The following is a 19604-nucleotide window of genomic DNA, read 5'->3' as shown; positions in this document are numbered from 1 at the left end:
ACAGGGAATAATAAGCACATTTTCATAACTTGATGGTATCAATCAAATGGATAACTTAAGTGTTATGATATAGTATAAATATATGACAATTTTATTTAGTGTAAGCTAAAAAGCGGGCAGTGCAGGACCAATCATTGTTGCATTTGTTGAATTCGAAGCAGTGTGACATGAGGCTATGCTTATGACATGAGGTGAGGTGTGAGGTGGGACTTTTTATCACATGAGGTGTTGTGACAAACTAACCAAGCGAGTGGTACAATACAAATGAGTTACCTCGTGTATGAGTAACTCAACACTACTTCAAAAAAGACAGAACTATAGTGTGGGTGCAAGATAAGAACGGTCCCGGGTTGATTTAGAATACAAGTTCACCTATTTACACTAAGACTTAATGTCGTCATAGGCCGAAGGTCTGCCCTTATTGTATGCAGATGTGACGTTTGAAACGATTCGTCAAAGGAAATTAATTCTTACAAAACAAAAGAACGTCCAATCGTAAACCGTAATAATTATCGGCTAACAACCTCACCTAGATTAAGTTTAACAACCGGTATAGGAAAGAAACTATGGTGGCCTAATGGTTTGATATACCACCGCTCGAGCAGAGGCAGTGTTGCAGAATTTCTCGGAATTTATGTGCGAAGTTTAATTTGAAATTTACATAAACTTTTCGGTAAAGAAAAATATCAAGGTGAAAAAAAAAAAATTTTAAAAAAATGGTTCACAGAAAACGTGTGAAGTAGCAATAGAGCTCGTTGTGAAAGAGTTCGTCCAGGGAAGTACTGTCACCTTACCTATTTCTGCCGCCAAGAAGTAATTACTACTTTCCGGCTTCGAAGGATACGGGTGCTGCTGAAATTATAGGCACATAGGACTTGTCAACTTACGTCTCAGGGTTTTGGGCGCAGAGATAGTGCCCCTCAGGTCTTTGTGACTTAAAGCACTGAGTTGCCAGTAACTGTATGGTAAGCCACAGCTTACCACCAGGAGCACGACTTAATCGTCCTGTCAATTGGTGTCTTAAAAAAAATTTTTTGACATATCGTTGTTCCAACCACAATGCCCTGTGAAAACTCAGCATGAAAAAAAGAACTCCTGCAGGGTGATTTTAATTGAAATCAGAAGCGATCCGATCGGGTAGCCCATCCGAGTCTCGAAATCAGATGGGTTTCCGAGCGAGAAGATGAACCTGATTCCTACTATATCTTTCTGATTTGTGAGTTAAATTAACTATCGTACCGATTTGAAACTCGGAAGTGACGCAGTTCCGATCGGGAGAGACAATGAAAATCAAGCTTCTGCATGTAAAAACTATTTATTTATAAATGTCTATTTCAAAGTCCAGTTGAAGTCGTAATATTCATGTAAATATTTAATTTTATATTAAAGAACACTTGTACTAGACAAACACTTGTTTCTATTACAAACTAGGTATATTAATTATTTACTTCGCATATCAAAGTACGTATAAATGGAATTAGCCATTCTGCATATTGACGTTTGTGTACATTTCCTGTTTATTTGTTTACTACTTAGTTACTACGTAGGTTAAGAAAGAAAATTATTTGCTAAGTTGTTGTTTATTTAAATTGTGATGAAAAAAACATTTTGATATTTTATCACTAGTTGCATCAAAAAATTGTAAGTTTAAATCCAGTGTAATTGGTGTTCTTATCTTTTAAATCATAGGTTTACAAGCTTTTAGGTTCATCACCCATTCGCTCCACAAGATAAAAAAAATACCACACCCACCATTACAAAAAATAATTGAAAACATGTATTTTTTATTTTAACTTAACACAAAAAATCAGAAGAAAAGAAATTATATACATATATCATTTTAGTGAAAGGTTTGTCTAGGGAAGTAAAACCACCACCTTACCTATTTTTGCCGCCGAGCAATAATGTGAGGGTTACTTCATTCCACCTTAGAGATTAAGGATGCTGTCGAAATAACAGACATTATGGGACCTGTCAACTTTACATTCCAGGGTGATGAGTGCAGTACCCCTAAGGTAATTTCAATGTAAATGGCATTGCAACAGTTAAAGCACATTTATAGACAAGGTTGAAAAAGTCATGATTTCTTGAAAAAATCAAATAAAGCATGATTTTTTGAAAAAATCCTAATTGACTTGAACCTGGGACCTCTGCGTGGCAGTCCGGCATGGTAACCATTGGGCCACGGAGGCAGTTAATTTATATAATGAACTGCCTCTGTATCAGTTAAAATATTATTAATTAATAACAATTTTTTTTTTTTTCATTTTATCGTACAGTTTAACTATATTTTTGCGTAAAACATAGTAATGTAAAAGGTTAATTAACCATGGCAAGTTTTTTTTTTGTTTAAGTATTATAATAATAATATTGATTTCTCAGTTGTAAAAGACCCTAGTCTTTAAAATATATTTGTCTAATTTTATGTGTTGATTTCTGTGAAAGTAAATAAAATTAACCACATTATAATCAAATCATGATTTAAATCAAAATAATTTAACTCTTACTTTGCGGAAGTTAACTGGCCGTCCAAAAGAACTAGAAATAGGTCTGTTTCGGATTTACAAATGAAACAAATTAAGAGTTTAATCGTGCCAACCTTTTTTTATAGGTGCTTGAAACTTGTATCACAATCTTTAGCTGTTTGTATGCAAGGACAACACTTTCGCTCTATGGACTGTCATTTTACAACATCTTCAAAGATAGACAGACTTTGTAAGGGTCGGTGGACTAAAGCGCATAACTCAAAACCAACATCATTCATTTATATTAATTCATCTACCAATTAAAGCACATAAATCTAGTTCATTTGTTACTTCTTTAATTTATGGCTCTTTATGTAGCACCAGAGCTCCTTGTAAAAGAGTTCATTCAGTGAAATACTGCTACCTTACCTATTTCTGCCACCAAGCAGTAATGTCATCATTAATGTGTTCCAGTTTTGAAGGGTAAGGGTGCTGGTGAAATTACAGGCACATGGGACTTGTCAACTTATGTCTCAGGATGACGGGCACAGTGGCAGTGCCCCTCAGATCTTTACGATTTAAAGCTCTGAGTGCTACTGCAATTGTTATGAAAAGGCTCGTAGCGTACCATCCGGTGCACAACTTGTTCGTCACTTTCTACCCTAAAAAAAACATCACTTGATACTATAAAAAAAAAATCTTCCAACATTATAAACAACATAAAAAATGTACATTTACATATAAAAAATTAACCATTTTTATGACATAAGTCTGCTGACCCTAGATTATATAGTGCGCCAAGGAAACCCCATCTTAAAATTCCTCCATAACACGACCTTACCTGTGGTTATATACAAAGGAGCAGTCTGAGAAGTAACCTTATCTTATCTTTTACACTGCTTTGGCAGACCCATGTACTTATAAATAAAAAGTTATTATAATGTATGCTCTAAAGGAGGATTGCGAACTGTAAAAGCCGGTTTTGAAGCAATAATAAGACACAAAACAGACGCAGTTGGCTCTGTAATCCAAAATTCATAACAAAATAATGTGGGAGAGGTTATGTTTCATTATGGATATTTTAAGACTATAATACATAAGAATATTTATTAACGTGGCGTGGTGTGATACTTTAGATATCAATTACTGTGTTCTGTTGCTCGGCGATACAATAGGCAATGAATATAATTAAGAATACGGTAAAAAACTAGATATAACATTTTCATACATGAAAACTTACCTTCAGCCTCTTTCTTCGCATCTCGTTCAGTCATTGTGAATGCGAACTATTAAACTTAAGTTCTTTTTAGTAATTCTACCACTGAAATCCACATTAAACATAAATAAATTACTAAATTAAAAAGCTTTATCACCAATGTTTTGATCGGTTAAATTGACAGTATTTTTAATTATGTTGGTGCCACTGGATTGCAGAGTTGCCAATTCAGCTTGTCTGAAATCTACCATGATATGTAACTCATTTTTATTACCAACTGCTGATAATGATTAATTATTATAACCGCCTTATTTGGGAACAATGGGGAACCGTTACCTAGCACCTAGTTCAAACGATTATTACAATCAAGGTTTTGTATTTAATGGGCTTTTATGATTAATTTTGAGTCGATATTCGTACTATTCACAAGTTTAAAGGGCTATTATAACAGATGGCGGCAGTTGTTTAAACATGTGGGTATTTGTTTTAATTTGGACTTTTTGTATAAATAAAACATATAGATCATTTTACTGCGTACATGGGTAGTTGCTGAGCTGTTTAATGTTTTGTAACTTTTTTGATCCATCGATTCCTAGAACACAACGATTTTTTTAAATAAAGATTTTATAAATTCTTATATAATATCAGCCCGGTATGAAATAAGTATACCTTACAATTTATTTATTTACTGATTATAATAGTAGAAACATTAGAATTAAAAAATATTCAATGTTATGTTAATGTTCGATGTGTGCGTTATCTTAAGCGCATACAATATATCGATTTATGTTAGAATCTCCTTCTGAGTACGTTATTCTGTGGTTATAATGGACTTACTAAAGCGCAATTTGACAGCTGATTTGGAAGTATGTACACGATACACGATGTTTGTCTAAATTTCGTTTAGTTTGAAAGTGTAGTTTGATTTTATCTGAACTTCACGTTTATTATTGTCTTTTATAGAAGTATTAGTTATCGTATTACCAAGTTTTATTTTTCTATTAGTCTGCGATCATTAATAACTATGTTTTCTTTTTTTACAGACGCTTGAAGAATGCGGGGAAACTGAACAAGTTTCGGGTTGAGTTTTCTGTAGAATTTACTGCAAAAGTAACAGAAAATGTCGTCAGCAGCGGAGAACGGTGTCGGCGACGAAGCTCGGTAAACATATTTTCTCTACAATACCTTGTAAACACTTAAGTAAATATTAGTTTACAAAATGTGGAAATTCATTGATGAAATTTGCTAATTCTTATGATATATATATCCTTATGATAGTATATTAATAGGTAATTAGACTGTGAGTATTTTAATTGAATATTATTCTAAAGTTATATTTATAGGAAATGATTTGAAGGTACCATGAGTAAGCAAGGTACTTACTTACAGGATTCCACTAGGCAATAATTTACGACCTTAGGGAAATTCAGGTTGAAAAAAATCTGCAGATTTCTAGGGAGAAATATATTTGATATGTGACCTAAAAAGTGTTTTCTTGCAGTTTCTATATTAGCCAAACACGTAAACACCTTAGCCCGGTACTAACTGTGTGTAAGTGGCTACGGCATGGCTCCAAATCTGCACTGTTTGTCAAGTTGCATGGCAATCAATTAGATTTATCTTTTCTCACAAGTTGATTTGTATTTTAACTTTCATAGGGATCGATTTTTGATTTGAAGGTACTTTTCAAAATACAATTCTAGATACAGCCCTATCATTAAAATGTATGAAAATTCTAATGTCCACTTGCTCTAAACTTAAATGTCTTAAAACAATGCTTCAATGTATTAAGAGTGTCTTTTGTATTGTAAGCATTGGTTTAAGACATTTAAGTCTAGTGCAAATGGACATAAATCAAATAATCTGTAGCCAACTTAAACACATTGACATATGAGTCTATTATTAATTTGCATTTTCTTTTTCCTGTATTGTATTTGATGTGAAATAAACTTTTTTTAAGTTTACATGCATCACACTTAATAAAAAACCCTTGATTTATTTTTATAAAAAGAAAGTGAAGTGACTTGTATAAGCTGTATTGTAATTACAGAAATTGCAGACTTATGTATTTTTGAAACAATTTAAAAAAATAATCAAAATTACTTTACTGACATGGAATGCAATAAAAAAGATAAGCAAATGAATAATAAAACAAATATTATGTCAAATGGGTATATAACTATGGACTACATAGCATTTGGTGATATTCTGACATTACCCATTATAATTCAGAGTTCACCAAAAATTAATAAATACCCAGAGTTAGGGAATTTTCAAGCAAATCAGATATTTAACAATGGTATTACAGAGTTCAAAACTAAGTGAAGTGATTCTACAATCATTGTTTTGATCCCTAAGTAATCTATTGTAAGCCAGAATATGAATCACTTTATTTTGATGTCTATATTGCTCACCATTAGACCTATAAAATTAAATAAAAAAGGAATGAGTAGTTATATCACATTTCATTGGAATTCCTCAAGAATCCCAGGTGTCATGTTCATTTTAATAGTTGAGAATTTGGATTTACAATTCTTTACAAAGGAGGGGTAATAAATGGTGTTAAAAAATCACCATAAAAAATTATTTCAAAAATTGATCCCCTTTTCACATTTTTGTTGTTGTTTTGTTTATATTCTTATTAAACATTAGAGGGGAAATATTAGTAAACGTCTTTATTTTTATTGTCTAGTGTTTTTGATTGAAAACTAGAAAGTTCTGTCTTAAAGTTTTGAATTGGGTTTTATACTTTTAACAACCTTGTGATGTCCGATTATGTTCTTTATTTACCTGTGAAGTGTTTTAAGTTCTTTTAAATCATATTGTAACCTGAAAACTATTTTTAATAACACACTGAAACCACTCGGATCAGTGGACGAAATTAATCGGTCACAATATGTCACTGTCACTTATTAAACTTTATAAATTATTATTTTGACTAGCTTTTGTTTAACTTCACATGTTGATTTTACTTTACATGTTGATTTTATTTCAGATTGGTTTTATTAATCGAGTATATAACCAGAAATAGAAACGAAATAGGAGCCATCCATCTCATCAGTTGCCAACTCATCAGTTGCCAGAGAGTTGTAACGCCCATATGCCTGACAAGGCAAAAGCTTATGTCACTTTTAAATATCAACTGTCGTTTGCACTGAAATCACTAATTAGAAAGCTGAAATGGTACTGCGCCAACAACTAACCCGTAAAAGATAATATCTCTAACTATAGGCTGTTCCATTTGGTGGTGTGGGAAAAACATCAAAATATCTAATTACAAAAATATATAATTTTTCAATTTTTGTCCATTGTAGCAAAGCTCAAGTTAAACTGGTCGATTTCAAGTGAAATTGTTTGGAATTCGGGCTGGTCAATCGGAACGCAATTGTCACCGTAATGATTTGGCAGAATAGTTTTCAAACAAATTTAATGACATTTCGTCTCTATTTCTGGTTACATACACGGTGGTTTTACTTCACATATTGGTTTTACTTCGCATGTTTGTTTACTTTACACATATTAACAGTTTAAAGTTAGAAGTTAATTTTAAACCACTTCTTATTACTCTACATTGTCTCTCGCCTTACTTACTGTCATAAGTGACATTTTTGTCATAACTGAAAAGCAGGACAATAATCAGCTTTTCAAAGCGAACATTCTTCACTAGCCGTCAGTCGTATGTCTACGTTTATTCAATTTTCTAAATTGGTTCTGATCTGTGATTTCTGGCTAGTGACCCTGAGTAGATTCTCTTGTTCTGATACTCATAGTAGAAGGAATTACCTATGGCAATAATTACATTGACTTACAAATAAATGGACGACGGGTCTAATACACAAACCACGAAAAAAATGTCCCAAGTCAACCTATTTAAACGTAGTGACATGTAAAGGAATATGAAAAAGCTAAAACGTTGAATTTAAATTGTAATGTCATCGCAGTACTGTCTAATTTTGCTTGCTTCGCTGTCAGTCGAACAAACGAAGACTAAAAGCGTGAATGACGCTCTGTATATGATTTTAACGCCCTATAAGTTCGGACACTTTTTAGCGCGGACCCGACGCCCATATAATTGTAAGTCAATGAATAATTATCACAAAACTGCGTTATATTATATTTTATATCAAAAATTTGTATAACGCATACATATGTATGTCATTCAGACAGTGTAGTTCTGTCACTTTGAAATTAAATTGTATACGAATGACATACATATATATAACGCAATTTTTGAGATAATACCATGTTAGTTGTCATGAGCGACATTTCATTTGTAATGTGTAGTAATAAATATAAAACTTTAATAAACGTAGATTCTTAAAAGAAAATAAATTTAACAGGGATTTTTATTATGTTTTGTATTTATTTATTGTCACATGTACATAGTCAGGTGTTACAAATGTGTTACATTACGACTAGAGTGTAGTACATGACCCTGAATAGGGCACTGCAAGTCAAGATATTGAATACAATATAAGAAAATACGATAAAACAAAATGAAAATTTAGAATAGGAATTGAGAGGCGTAAAAAAAAATGTCAAAATTTAAAATTGGTGTCAAAATAATTTTTAGAACTAAAGCAAAAAAAACTGTTCATAAGTATGAGATATAACAAGATAGTAGCAAACAATAGTTGGAGACGTAACATGCGGTACTAAAAATCCATAATTTATTTATTTATGTGCAAATTTTACCGTTTTTTAAAATGTACTTATGTGTATGTGTGTTCTTAATTCATAAATTTATTTAGTAATTTAAAAAGTCTTTCAACAATTCATTTTACGTTATATTAAAATTAAGATAAGTTAATGCTAAAGTATAGAAACTGAAAAACGGTGGTCGTAGGAAAGTCCAAAGAAAATTATAATTAACGATAATGTGTGTTACGTTTGCGTGTGTAATATGTGTGTGTGAGTGTGTATGTGTGTGCTCTATTTAATTAGTATTAAATTGCGGATATCTTTCAAAGAATTGACAAATTGACTGCGGGTCAAAAAGAAGAATGTTCGACAGTTAGGCGAGAGACAATTCGTCGGGGACAGTGCAAATGCGCGTATATAGCATTGGTAAAAAGCGCGTATCTGAACTAGACCAAATTTTACAGGAGAGATTTAACATTATTACTTTTGTTATTTAAATGGCTACAACTTTCATTTTTACACAGGAAGCATTAATTTAAGTCGTCTACGGACTGGTAACAATAGATTCCCATTACGCGGATTTGATTTGCCACTAATTTACCGAAATGCAAAATCATAATCCAATGCTAGTTACGCGTAATAGCACTATCCCCGACGAAGTGTAAACAATTTATAGTGTCCCTTAAGAACACTTTTTAGAACTTATTTATATTTTGTCTTTTTTACTGAATGTTATTTCTTTCTATTTCTTATAAAGTGAATGTATGTGTGTCATCGACATGTGTGTACATAATTTAATGGTTCTTTTATCATTTTTAATGGAATGTCTTAACGTAAACGCCAGTATGTCTATTCAAATGTTTTTATTATTTATTTCAATTAAGTCCTTTCTTTTATACAGTCTGTAATTCATACACTTGATGTAATAAAGCCACACGTAATCATACGACAAATCATATGAGTTACATGTAAAGCTTTTATTCATATTCATATTTTATTACATGTAAGTCATAAAAATAATACGACTTTCGTGAAACAAAATATGAAATTTTATCACTCCCTTATTTAAGTACAAGAAAAGTTATCGACTGATTTTGTTCATAGATTTTTTTAAACCTCTTTCCTGAAAAGTTGTATTAATAGTAAGAGAGCTTCTTGTGAAAGAGTCCAGGGAATTACTGCCTACTACTACTGCATTCTGCCGCCATGCAGTAATGTGAGCATCTTCGTAAACCAGCAGATTAAGCTCTGCTGCATACGCATTCCGTAGAATACGTGAGCTTACCGATGTTGCTACTGCTAGACTAGCTTACTTACTTTCATAGTATAATGTCCTACGGGATTCTCATGTGTGGTAAAACGGCAGATATTCAAACCATATTTGTGTTGTAAAAACGAGCGAGTCGCTCCGAGTACCGTTTAGGTTCTCGGGTTTCTCTTAGAGAAAGTTTAAGGAGACTGGTATCATGACTGTGGCATCACAGTACATTTACTCAAATATTTTACATGCCCCTAAAAATATAGGTACATGATTTCATTCAGACAGATGATATTCATAATATTAACCTTAGAAGTACATGTCCAAACTCATGGGACCATGATTTCGTTTAACCAAGATAAACGACTCTTTCAAGGGGAACTGTATACGTTTTTCCAATAAGATTCCGGAGCAAATATTAAGATTATCATTTCCTAATTTTAAAACTTACATTAAAAGTATTTTAATTCAAAAGTCGTATTACCTACTAAATTGGAGAGTATGTTTTAGATGGTTTTAGATAAAGAAATATGGAAAGACAACCTGAGTTTAGATTCCACACAATTATGATTCAATGTGTATTCCATAGCATTTAAGTTTATTTGAAAAGAGCAATCCCTAGAGTTTCTTGCTCGTTCTTCTCAGGAAAGTAAGCGAGTAGTAGCTTAAAAAATGACGTTTTCAAGTGTAAACATTTTACTTATGGAAAAAATGATTGTTTGACTTTGACTTTGAAGTGTAAGGGTACTGGTGAAATTACAGGCACTTGGGAGTTTTCATCTTATATCTCAGGGTAACGGGCGCTGTGCCTCTCAGATCTTTGCAAATTAAAGCTCTGAGGGTCATTACAACTGCTATAGACAGACCTGTCGCTGACGTGTCATTTGGTATTATAAAAAAAGTTGTAGTTTTGCAAATATGGCCTTATTACATCATGGGTGCGAATTATTTATATGAGTTTTCGACAAGTTAACAGAGACATTCACAATAGTACATTACATTTAGTTCTATTTATCTGTTAGTACAAACTTAACTTTGAAACTGTAATTTAATAACTTTAACTATGAAAAGAAATACTGGCACTAATTGTCTTTGATTTTTTGTTCACAGCATGTTCGCACTAACTCCGCCCGGGCATATAGACAAGGTGTTCTAACGTGTTTGTTCTCTCTTGCAGCGGCACGACCTATTTCTTTTCCAGACCTAGGTCAAGCGCGTCTCTACGGCAGAGGATCAGCTTGTTTTTGTCTATATATTGGAAGGCGTTAGTTGTCGTTCTGGCGCCGGTTTTGTTGCTGCCTATACCGCTTTTAAATGACGGACCAGTAAGTTGTATTCATTGTTTTATTACTTTTCTGTGTATTGACGGTAATCATCACTTACATCATCCGCAGCCTGATTTCACCCACTGCTGGATATAGGCCTTCAGAACTTTGTGCTATCCACCACGGTCCTGTGCTAGCTGCATCCCTTGACGCCCCGCGACGTTTCTTTTGGCTATCCTCGGCCACTAATAAGTTGAGGTCTTGCTCCACCTATCATCACCTTGCCTTGCTATTTGTCCCGTCCAACCTCATTTGAGTTCCATGATCCGAGTTCCAGCATCCTGGACTTTTGTCCGTCGTCGGATCTCAACGTTCGGAACTCGGCCTATAAGGCTGATGCCGACCATGGCGCGCTCCATGACCCTACGTGTAACTCTCAACCTAAGGGGAAATTAACTGCATCGACAAATAATTCAACGCAAGCGCATGCAGCTATTTTCCACGATTTAAACTTCACTTGGTTCGCGGAGTAGCAAATTAATTTACTTCCATTTTTATTAACTGTCAACTTATATAATCACATAGGTCCACTTGTTAGTTTACAGAAACATTTGAAGTTAAGTGAGGTACAACCAATAAACGTAGATGCGGGTACCGTTGAGATTTCACATTGCCACCGTGTGGCAGGTCACCCCTGTTTTGACATTTTTATGTTTTTTTATTCCAGAAATTCAGATGCATGTACGTAGTTCTTATAATGGCCATATACTGGGTCCTCGAACTTCTACCTCTGCCAGTCACCTCCATGCTGCCCATCGTACTGTTCCCTACTATGGGAATTTTGGATTCTGACAAGACCTGTGCAGCATATATGAAAGAGACAAATATCATGTTCCTCGGTGGTCTAATGATTGCCGCTGGTGTTCAGCATTCTAAGCTGCCGAGAAGAGTTGCTTTATGGACTGTTCAAGTTGTTGGCTGTTCGCATAGAAGGTGAATTTGTCTTAATAAATTACATTTAAATTTATAAAATCTTGCATGTAATGTTGCAAATCGAAGCAACGCCATCTATCCACGGAATTCGGAATCGCAGTATTTGCTCTGTTTGACATCAACTTAATTCTTAAACACAAAAAGAAATGGTATTACTATTTATTATGAATGATATCGGTTATTGTTTTTGATATAAATCGTGATTAAAATTAAAACAACATACCGAGTATGGTGATGGAAATTTGTATCGAAACGAGAATCAACAAAACGAAAGATATTAATTAGTGTACAATTAATTTTTTTGTAACGCAAGTGATCTTCCAACGTGGGGATCCAGATCCATCAACGTAGCGTACTGATCACCGTAACGAAAGAGCTCGACCAACGTAAAGAAGAGATCTATAAGCATAAAGAAAAAGATTGTCCGCATTGAAAGAGGTTCGCTGACGTAAAGAGATAGATCACAGTAACAAAATCGATCAACCGATCTAAACGTCTCACGTTAAACCAATCTTGTATCATGATAAATCGAATTTTTATTTATTTTTTCATTAATCCATCCAAATTAATCGTCCAAACATTCCTTTTTTTTATATTTGTGTCTCTATTTTTTTTTCAGATTGAACTTCGGTCTTACTTTCGTAACAATGTTCATATCAATGTGGGTGTCCAATGCGGCCGCTACCACCATGATGGTTCCTATCGTAGAAGCTATCTTAGAAGTATTAGAACAGGTAGGCACCTTTAATTCTTACTGTTTTTTATGAGCAAGTTGCAGCCAATGAGGCTCTCTCGAGTCCAGATCATCCAACTGACAGCGAGCCTTTCTATCTCAAAGGGTGATATATCTACCAAGGATTTATAAAAGGTAAATTGACCTCGATGAAGACTGAGGTGCTTATCTGCTGTTAAGTACTGTTTGGCGTTACAAAGGGTGCCATTTTATCCTTAAAAATATTGTGAGTTTTTCTTTTCTTCGATATAGTATACGCCATATAAAGCGATTGTAAATATTGTATCCTTCCACACTCATCTCCCTGTACACGCGGAATTATAAAGAATTCAGTTTTTATATGCAACTCGAACATTTGTGAAAATTCACCCCTATCACCCCAACTTAAAATCAACTAGCATTTTCGCACTTTAATTTACAGTATTAAATATTTTTGTAAATTTAAAATGTATTATTGACAGCAAGGACTTGGTGAGGTGTACGTGAACAGGAAGAAGGCAATAGAAAATGGCAAGGAGAACGGGAAGCCCGTTGAAACGAAGACCGGTGATGATGAGTGAGTATTCAGTTTAATCTTTGTCTTTGACAGAGCGACATAGCTAGTCTATGTATTTGTAGTGATGCGACTTAAGTGTCATAATGGAAATGGAAACAGATGTCAAAGGTAAATCTTAGCGGAAACGAAAACGGATGCGGAAGTGCTATAGACTTTTGATGACCACCACAGTCAAGTGGCTCCGATCATGGTGATGGGCGCAGTGGCAATGCCCCTCAGACTTTGTGATTTAAAGCTCTGAGTGGCACTGCAACTGTTATGGACAGGCGTGTCGCTTACCACCAGGTGCACGACTTGTTCGTCACGTCACTTGGTAAAAAAAAAACCAATTAGTAATTGGTACCTGTACCAACGAGTTCAATAAGAAAATTTAATTTTGTCCCATTAAGTCCCATTTAATTTTGAAGAAAATCATCCACCTCTAAGAATGGCTGTTCACGCATGAAGATTCATTTTCATAAATAGTGCCAAAATTTTATTATAAGGAGCAATTGCTATTCTCTAATTCAAGGCGTTTTTCTCTCTCAATATACTTTGAGTAGTGAGAATCGATTTTTATTATCTCCTGTGTCAAGTTCCGTATAGTGGCGAACTAGGGGATGAATCCGGGTTTGCGCATTTTCCGGTAATCTATTTCAAAAAACTTGGCAAATACTTTTGAGGTCGGTTTTTTTAGTGCTCTGTACTGAGATTATTAAAAGACAATGTTGTGCTCTATTTTTCGCTATTTAAAACGGATATTTGACCATTTCTCACATACCCGCGTCTCAGTTAGTGGACGGCAGATGTTGTCACATTTGACATCTAGAATATAGTTTGGTCTTTTCGTTTCGTGCAGATATCAATGTTACTACAGTTTTTTGATAAAAAAAAAAATATTCTTCAATCCACTTTTATTCAGAGTTACAAGGGAATTCAAAGTTACCCAATTTATCGGGAATATCATTTAATTTTTGTGTTGTCAAATTCCAGACCCCTAATGCCGAGCAATATTACAATTTGCTACTACCTAAGCATCGCTTATGCATCAACTTTGGGAGGCTGCGGCACGCTCGTCGGCACTGCGACCAACTCAGCTTTTAAGGGAATCTTCGACTCGTAAGTAGACTTAATTATGCACAAATTATGAAAATGACAGCTATACTACAGCACTCATATATCGGCTTATATAGAAGTACAAATATAGATAGATAGATAAACACTTTATTCACTAGTATGACACAAATACAGATTCAATACAACAGGAAAAATAAAACATTTTTGTCATAGCAGTGAAATGGCGCTGACTTAGCATATGTCTAAGTTTCCTAAGGCGCTGGTTTTCAGTCAGAACCAACGAGAGGTACTAAATCTAGAAGTTATTTGTAATGAAAGATCTAATAAACGACTAGTAGGTAAATTGTTCATGAAAATAATAAAGTGTGAATGGTGCATCTAAAGTAACCTATTCAATCTGTAAGTGCATGTGCGGATTTGAATATACATATAAGTGTAACTGAAAATAATGATTGTGAACATATTTTGGTGTAATAAATCAAAGTAAAAAATGTATATATGTGATTTAGATTCGAAAGGACAGCTTAATTAAGAACAAAATATGTTGACTAACCGTTATGCTATAATCACCAATTTAGATACCTAAGACACAAGTAAATAATTTTACTTAGTTTAGGTATCACCTAGATTAATTTGCACTACTAACCTTAATTAAAGTAATGTAAACATAAAATAATTTCATTGTTTGCGACAATTTGGCGCATATATGTAAATAATAGGTTATTTAATAAGGTTTATGTATGTATGTATTTAGGTTAGTATTTTATACAGAAATAAATTTATCTTTATCTTTATCTTTAATTTCCAATGTATAACAAACGCAAAACCTAAAAACTCGATAAATAAATGATTGTTCAAAATACTGCAATTCCGTTTACAGCGAGTTCCCAGCACTGGGCCAGTCAGTAAACTTCTTCTGGTTCATGGCGTACAGCACTCCACCAATGTTGATCATGCAGTTCCTCGTTTGGACCGCGTTGCAAATCACTTACATGGGCCTTTTCAGGTACTTTTTCTCTGCACGATTTCTTATTGTCTATTGTTTGTATTTGTAATTTTGCTTTTTTTTATATCAAACGACTTATAGAACCAGTTGTGCACCTGGTATTTTTAACGAAATTGGAAAAAGGGAAGTTATCGATTTCTACAATTTTAATTATCTTGACTTTAACAAATAATAATGTAAAAACGCACTACGGAAGACAAGAAAACATTCGATATGAATCAGTAATGACATCTACGACACGACAAAATGGCAGCATAAAAAATTACGTTCTTAAATTATTAACTTGTGGTAACATATCTTTTCAGACCAAACAGTGAAGCGGCTAAGAAGGTGTCCCTGGCGAGTAGTGGCTCTGCCACCACGATGAAGGTCATCAAGGAGAGGTACAGGAGCCTCGGACCTGCCACTTTCCACGAGAAGGTAAATCAACATTAACACGTTCGTCGCCGACTAGAATTTCCAAAAATGTTCAAAATATGACATTGGCTTTTGTGACCGTTTTTGGTCCCATTTGTATACGTATATAATTTTTTCGCGATATTTCATTACTTGGCTCTAGTGTAGGATTATATTTAGTGCCGGGCATTTTATGGGAATATGTACCCATAATAACTATCGCGATATGTAATAATCGCGGAAACCTAAGAACTCGAAATGTACCCATAATGATCGATCGATGTTTACCTAAACCTGACGTACGTCTTTCATTTGAGATTGACATTTCACATTAACCATTAATTTGGTTAGTTTGTAACTTTTAAATCCAATTTTAAATTAAAGTATTTTTTTTTTTGATTCGGAATATAATACTTTTTCTTATTAGTCTAGAAAAGTAAGTATCAAAAATCGTAAAAACCAAGTGACAACAGCAGTTCATCAGGGCCACGCTGGTCATGTTATATAGCTAAATACATAGCGTTTGCCACCTGCGACGTGAACGAGCATCGCAAAGTTAGGTGCGCCGTGCTGGTCATTTTAACCCCCCACGACCTCAATAGGTAGATGAGGTAGATGGCCTTATATCACTTTTAAATATCAACTATCGTTTGCGCTAAAATCACAAATTAGAAAGGTGAAATAGTACAGCGCCAACAACTGACGTGTGTGTACGTCTCCGTATATTCCAAAGATATTCTGTATTTATAGTAAAAAACATAATATCTCTACAATGCGGGGCTGTTCCATTCGACGGTGTGGGCAAAACATCTAATTACAAAACAAACGGAATCACATTTAATCCGTAATTAAATATGTAATTTTTCAATTTTCGTCCATTATAACAAAGCTTAAGTTAAATTGGTCGATTTGAAGTGAAACACTTGGCGACACCCGTCAATTGTTTCGAATTCGGGCTGGCCAATCGGAAGGCAGTTGTCATCGTAATGATTTGGCAGAATAGTTTTCAAACAAATTAAATGACATTTGGTATCTATTTCTGGAGAATGAAGAAATAATATGTTCCAAACTTTTTTGTCTATAATTGCAGGCATCTGGTATGCTGTTCCTGCTGGCCGTGTTCATGTACATCTTCCGCAAGCCCGGCTTCATGCCAGGCTGGGCTGACGTCATGACAACCATGTGAGACCTTCATATGTTATAATTATTATTATATGATTTTTTAACGACTTTTCCCGTAGCGTTATCTTTAACCATCAAAAGGTTTTAACCTATTTCAACTGCCTCCGTGGCCAAATGGTTACCATGCCGGACTGGCACGCAGAAGTCCCAGGTTCGATTCCCGGGCCGGGAGAAATATTTGTATGGCTTACATTTATGTCTCTCATGAGTTTGGGCGCCTATGGAATCCACGATACAGGGCTTCCCTAGTGCGGGGCTATGTTGAGTGTGTGCGTTATCATTATTATGATTATTATACCCCTGCTATATGGTCGCTTCTTTTTTGGAGAACTAAGAAAACATCCCAGATTCGTTGTCGTTCATTTATTTACCGCTAGATGACAGCACATTGATTTAAATTTCGAAATTTCAATATAAAATCAAAACTTCGTAACTCGCAATATTACATATTGATCTTTCAACGATAATCACAACAGGATAAAGTCTAAATTATATTAACAGTTCAGCATTTGTTAGTTCTTGTACGCGTGTGCGTTATTATTATTATTTCTGCCCAAAATCGTGGTCAGAAACGGCGAATTCTTACGACAAATTACAATGTAAAAAACAAACTAGTGGAGTAATTTCACAAAAAATAATTGAATATCAATTCAATAAAAATTTAATGAATACAATGAATAGCGACATCTCTCGCCAGGACTGGTAGTTGTAAAGGTACTAACTGGGTGATAAATCTGCAATAGATTTCTCATAGATGGCGCTACGACTAAAAAGTCGTCGAAAGACCAAGTACAAAGACACGACGCAAGCACATAGAAATATTCGTGAGGTCCGTTGGTTCGTTCCGTGGCTTAGTTGGTATAGCGTCTGACACGGTATGTGTATGTGTAGGTATAAGTATGAAATCGAATACGACCGGATCGAAGGAATTTTTTCTGAGTGTTTTTTCTGAGTGTTCGATCTTTGTATTAATAATTATAATGTAAAAAAGATTATTTTGACGAAAAAGAGGCGACCCACACAATACTCACTTTGCAATCCTGTGAATTTGTACTAATAAGGATGTACGACATTAGGATTCAATTTCAATGAAGATCCATTCAAGTGCAAGCGATCTAACGATTTTTATACCGACTTATTTCAATGAGATTTTCCAGCGAATTGATCTAATAGGAAAGCAATAAACATTTTGTAATAATATCACATGGTAGCCGTAAAGTAACCTAACTGGGTGACGAAATACTTTCATAGATTTGTCATAGATGGCGTTACGGCTAAAAACTCGTTGAAAAATCGAGTACAAAGATTCGACAACAAGCACATAGAAAAATCCGTGAGGTGCACTGGTTTGTTCCGTGGCTTAGTTGGTATAGCGTCTGACACGGTTTGCTAGAAGACGTCGGTTCGAATCCGGCCGGATCGAATGAATTCTTTCTGTGTGTTCGATCTTTGTGTTAATAATTATAACAAACTAGTAATTTCACAAAAATAATTGAATATCAATTCAATGCAAATTTAATATCATTCATTCAATTTGAACAAAACTAGATTTACAACAAATAATTACAAAAAAAACTGCCTCTGTGGCCGAACGGTTACCATGCCGGACTGCCACGCAGAGGTCCCAGGTTCGATTCCCGGGCCGGGAGAAATATTTGTATGGCCTACATTTATTTCTCTCGTGAGCTTGGGTGTAATTTGTGGTTGTCTATGTGTGTGTCCATGGCACCCGCAACACAGGGTTTCCCTAGTGCGGGCCTATGTTGAGTGTGTGCGTTATTATTTATTTTATTATTATAATTAGTTGTAAATAGTTTTTGCCCTCGAGTTTGGGCGTTAATGGGTTTCAACTTGATCTAAACCCGGCTAACAAATATTTCTGATTACAATCAGTATTGTTGTTCGATTTTCAGGAAAGTTAAAGATGGCGTCGTGTCGATGTTCATTATTATAATGATGTTCATCCTTCCCATGAGTCTCGACTTCTTAAAGTTCTTCTCGGCTTCTTCGTCTTGTAAGTGCCTTTTCATTAATAATGATGTGTCAGACAACACACCATTTACCTGATCTCAAATTAATAATTACATTTATTACTTTTAGGTACACATACAATAAAGGCAAACAGTGCGCTATATTAAAGTATTAAGTTTATGTTTGTACATGTTACTTACATAAAGGTTTTAAAAACTCTTGAATCCCAATCTAAGCAATGCTTGTATTCTGGTGTTCATTATTCCTCCACTCACTGGCTATCACCAGATATATACAACCAAGAGTACATAAAGATATTATATATATTATATATTTACTGTGATGTATAACACGGAAGAACAAAAAAAAATGGAATACCTTTAGCCTCGATTCATAATTTGAAACCCTATGAATTTTTGTTAGTGATTGATTGTAAGTTCTAATTTAAAAAGAAATAATAAATTCTGGGCTGTTACTATAATTACCAATTTACCCTGTTGGTATATCTTTAAAAGTTCAACACCGTCAATACCTATTATTGCAAGTTACGACGTTTTGGTTTTTAAATTGAAATATCAATCATTGTGCTGCCATCTAGCGGTTAATAGCTGCACGACGCTGAATTCGAGACGTTTACTTAGTTCTCCGTAAAAGAAGCTACCATATAGCAGCGGTATAAGGTTTACTTTCGTGACTTGTAACTATGATGTTATTACGATAAACAAAAAGTTTAAAATGTATTAAAAGAAAATAAGATTTAACGACGATGTGTGAACACAAGATTGGATAAATATTACAAGTGCTATCATTTTTGCACTCTAAACATTGACTTACAAATAAATGGACGACGGGTCTAATACAAAAAC

At 34.3% G+C, this 19604-nt stretch overlaps 1 protein-coding gene across 1 annotated transcript in view; it reads left to right on the top strand.

Annotated features, from left to right (window-relative positions):
• Window positions 1-19604, top strand: part of LOC113240625 (protein I'm not dead yet) — a 77294-nt gene that overhangs the window by 49887 nt on the left and 7803 nt on the right. Inside the window, exons 2-12 of the mRNA XM_026477962.1 lie at window positions 4725-4842; window positions 10758-10905; window positions 11573-11838; window positions 12458-12572; window positions 13033-13127; window positions 14100-14225; window positions 15064-15189; window positions 15495-15609; window positions 16676-16767; window positions 18681-18785; window positions 19254-19324. Of these exons, the coding sequence (XP_026333747.1) occupies window positions 4802-4842; window positions 10758-10905; window positions 11573-11838; window positions 12458-12572; window positions 13033-13127; window positions 14100-14225; window positions 15064-15189; window positions 15495-15609; window positions 16676-16767; window positions 18681-18785; window positions 19254-19324 (1300 nt within the window). The 5' untranslated portion in view covers window positions 4725-4801. The remainder of the gene's footprint in view (window positions 1-4724; window positions 4843-10757; window positions 10906-11572; window positions 11839-12457; window positions 12573-13032; window positions 13128-14099; window positions 14226-15063; window positions 15190-15494; window positions 15610-16675; window positions 16768-18680; window positions 18786-19253; window positions 19325-19604) is intronic.

Source organism: Hyposmocoma kahamanoa, unplaced genomic scaffold (genome assembly GCF_003589595.1).
Source record: "Hyposmocoma kahamanoa isolate Upper Pololo Valley unplaced genomic scaffold, ASM358959v1 160, whole genome shotgun sequence".
NCBI lineage: Eukaryota > Metazoa > Arthropoda > Insecta > Lepidoptera > Cosmopterigidae > Hyposmocoma > Hyposmocoma kahamanoa.
Note: the sequence above shows the minus strand (reverse complement) of the source record. Positions and strands in the feature narration are given on the sequence as shown.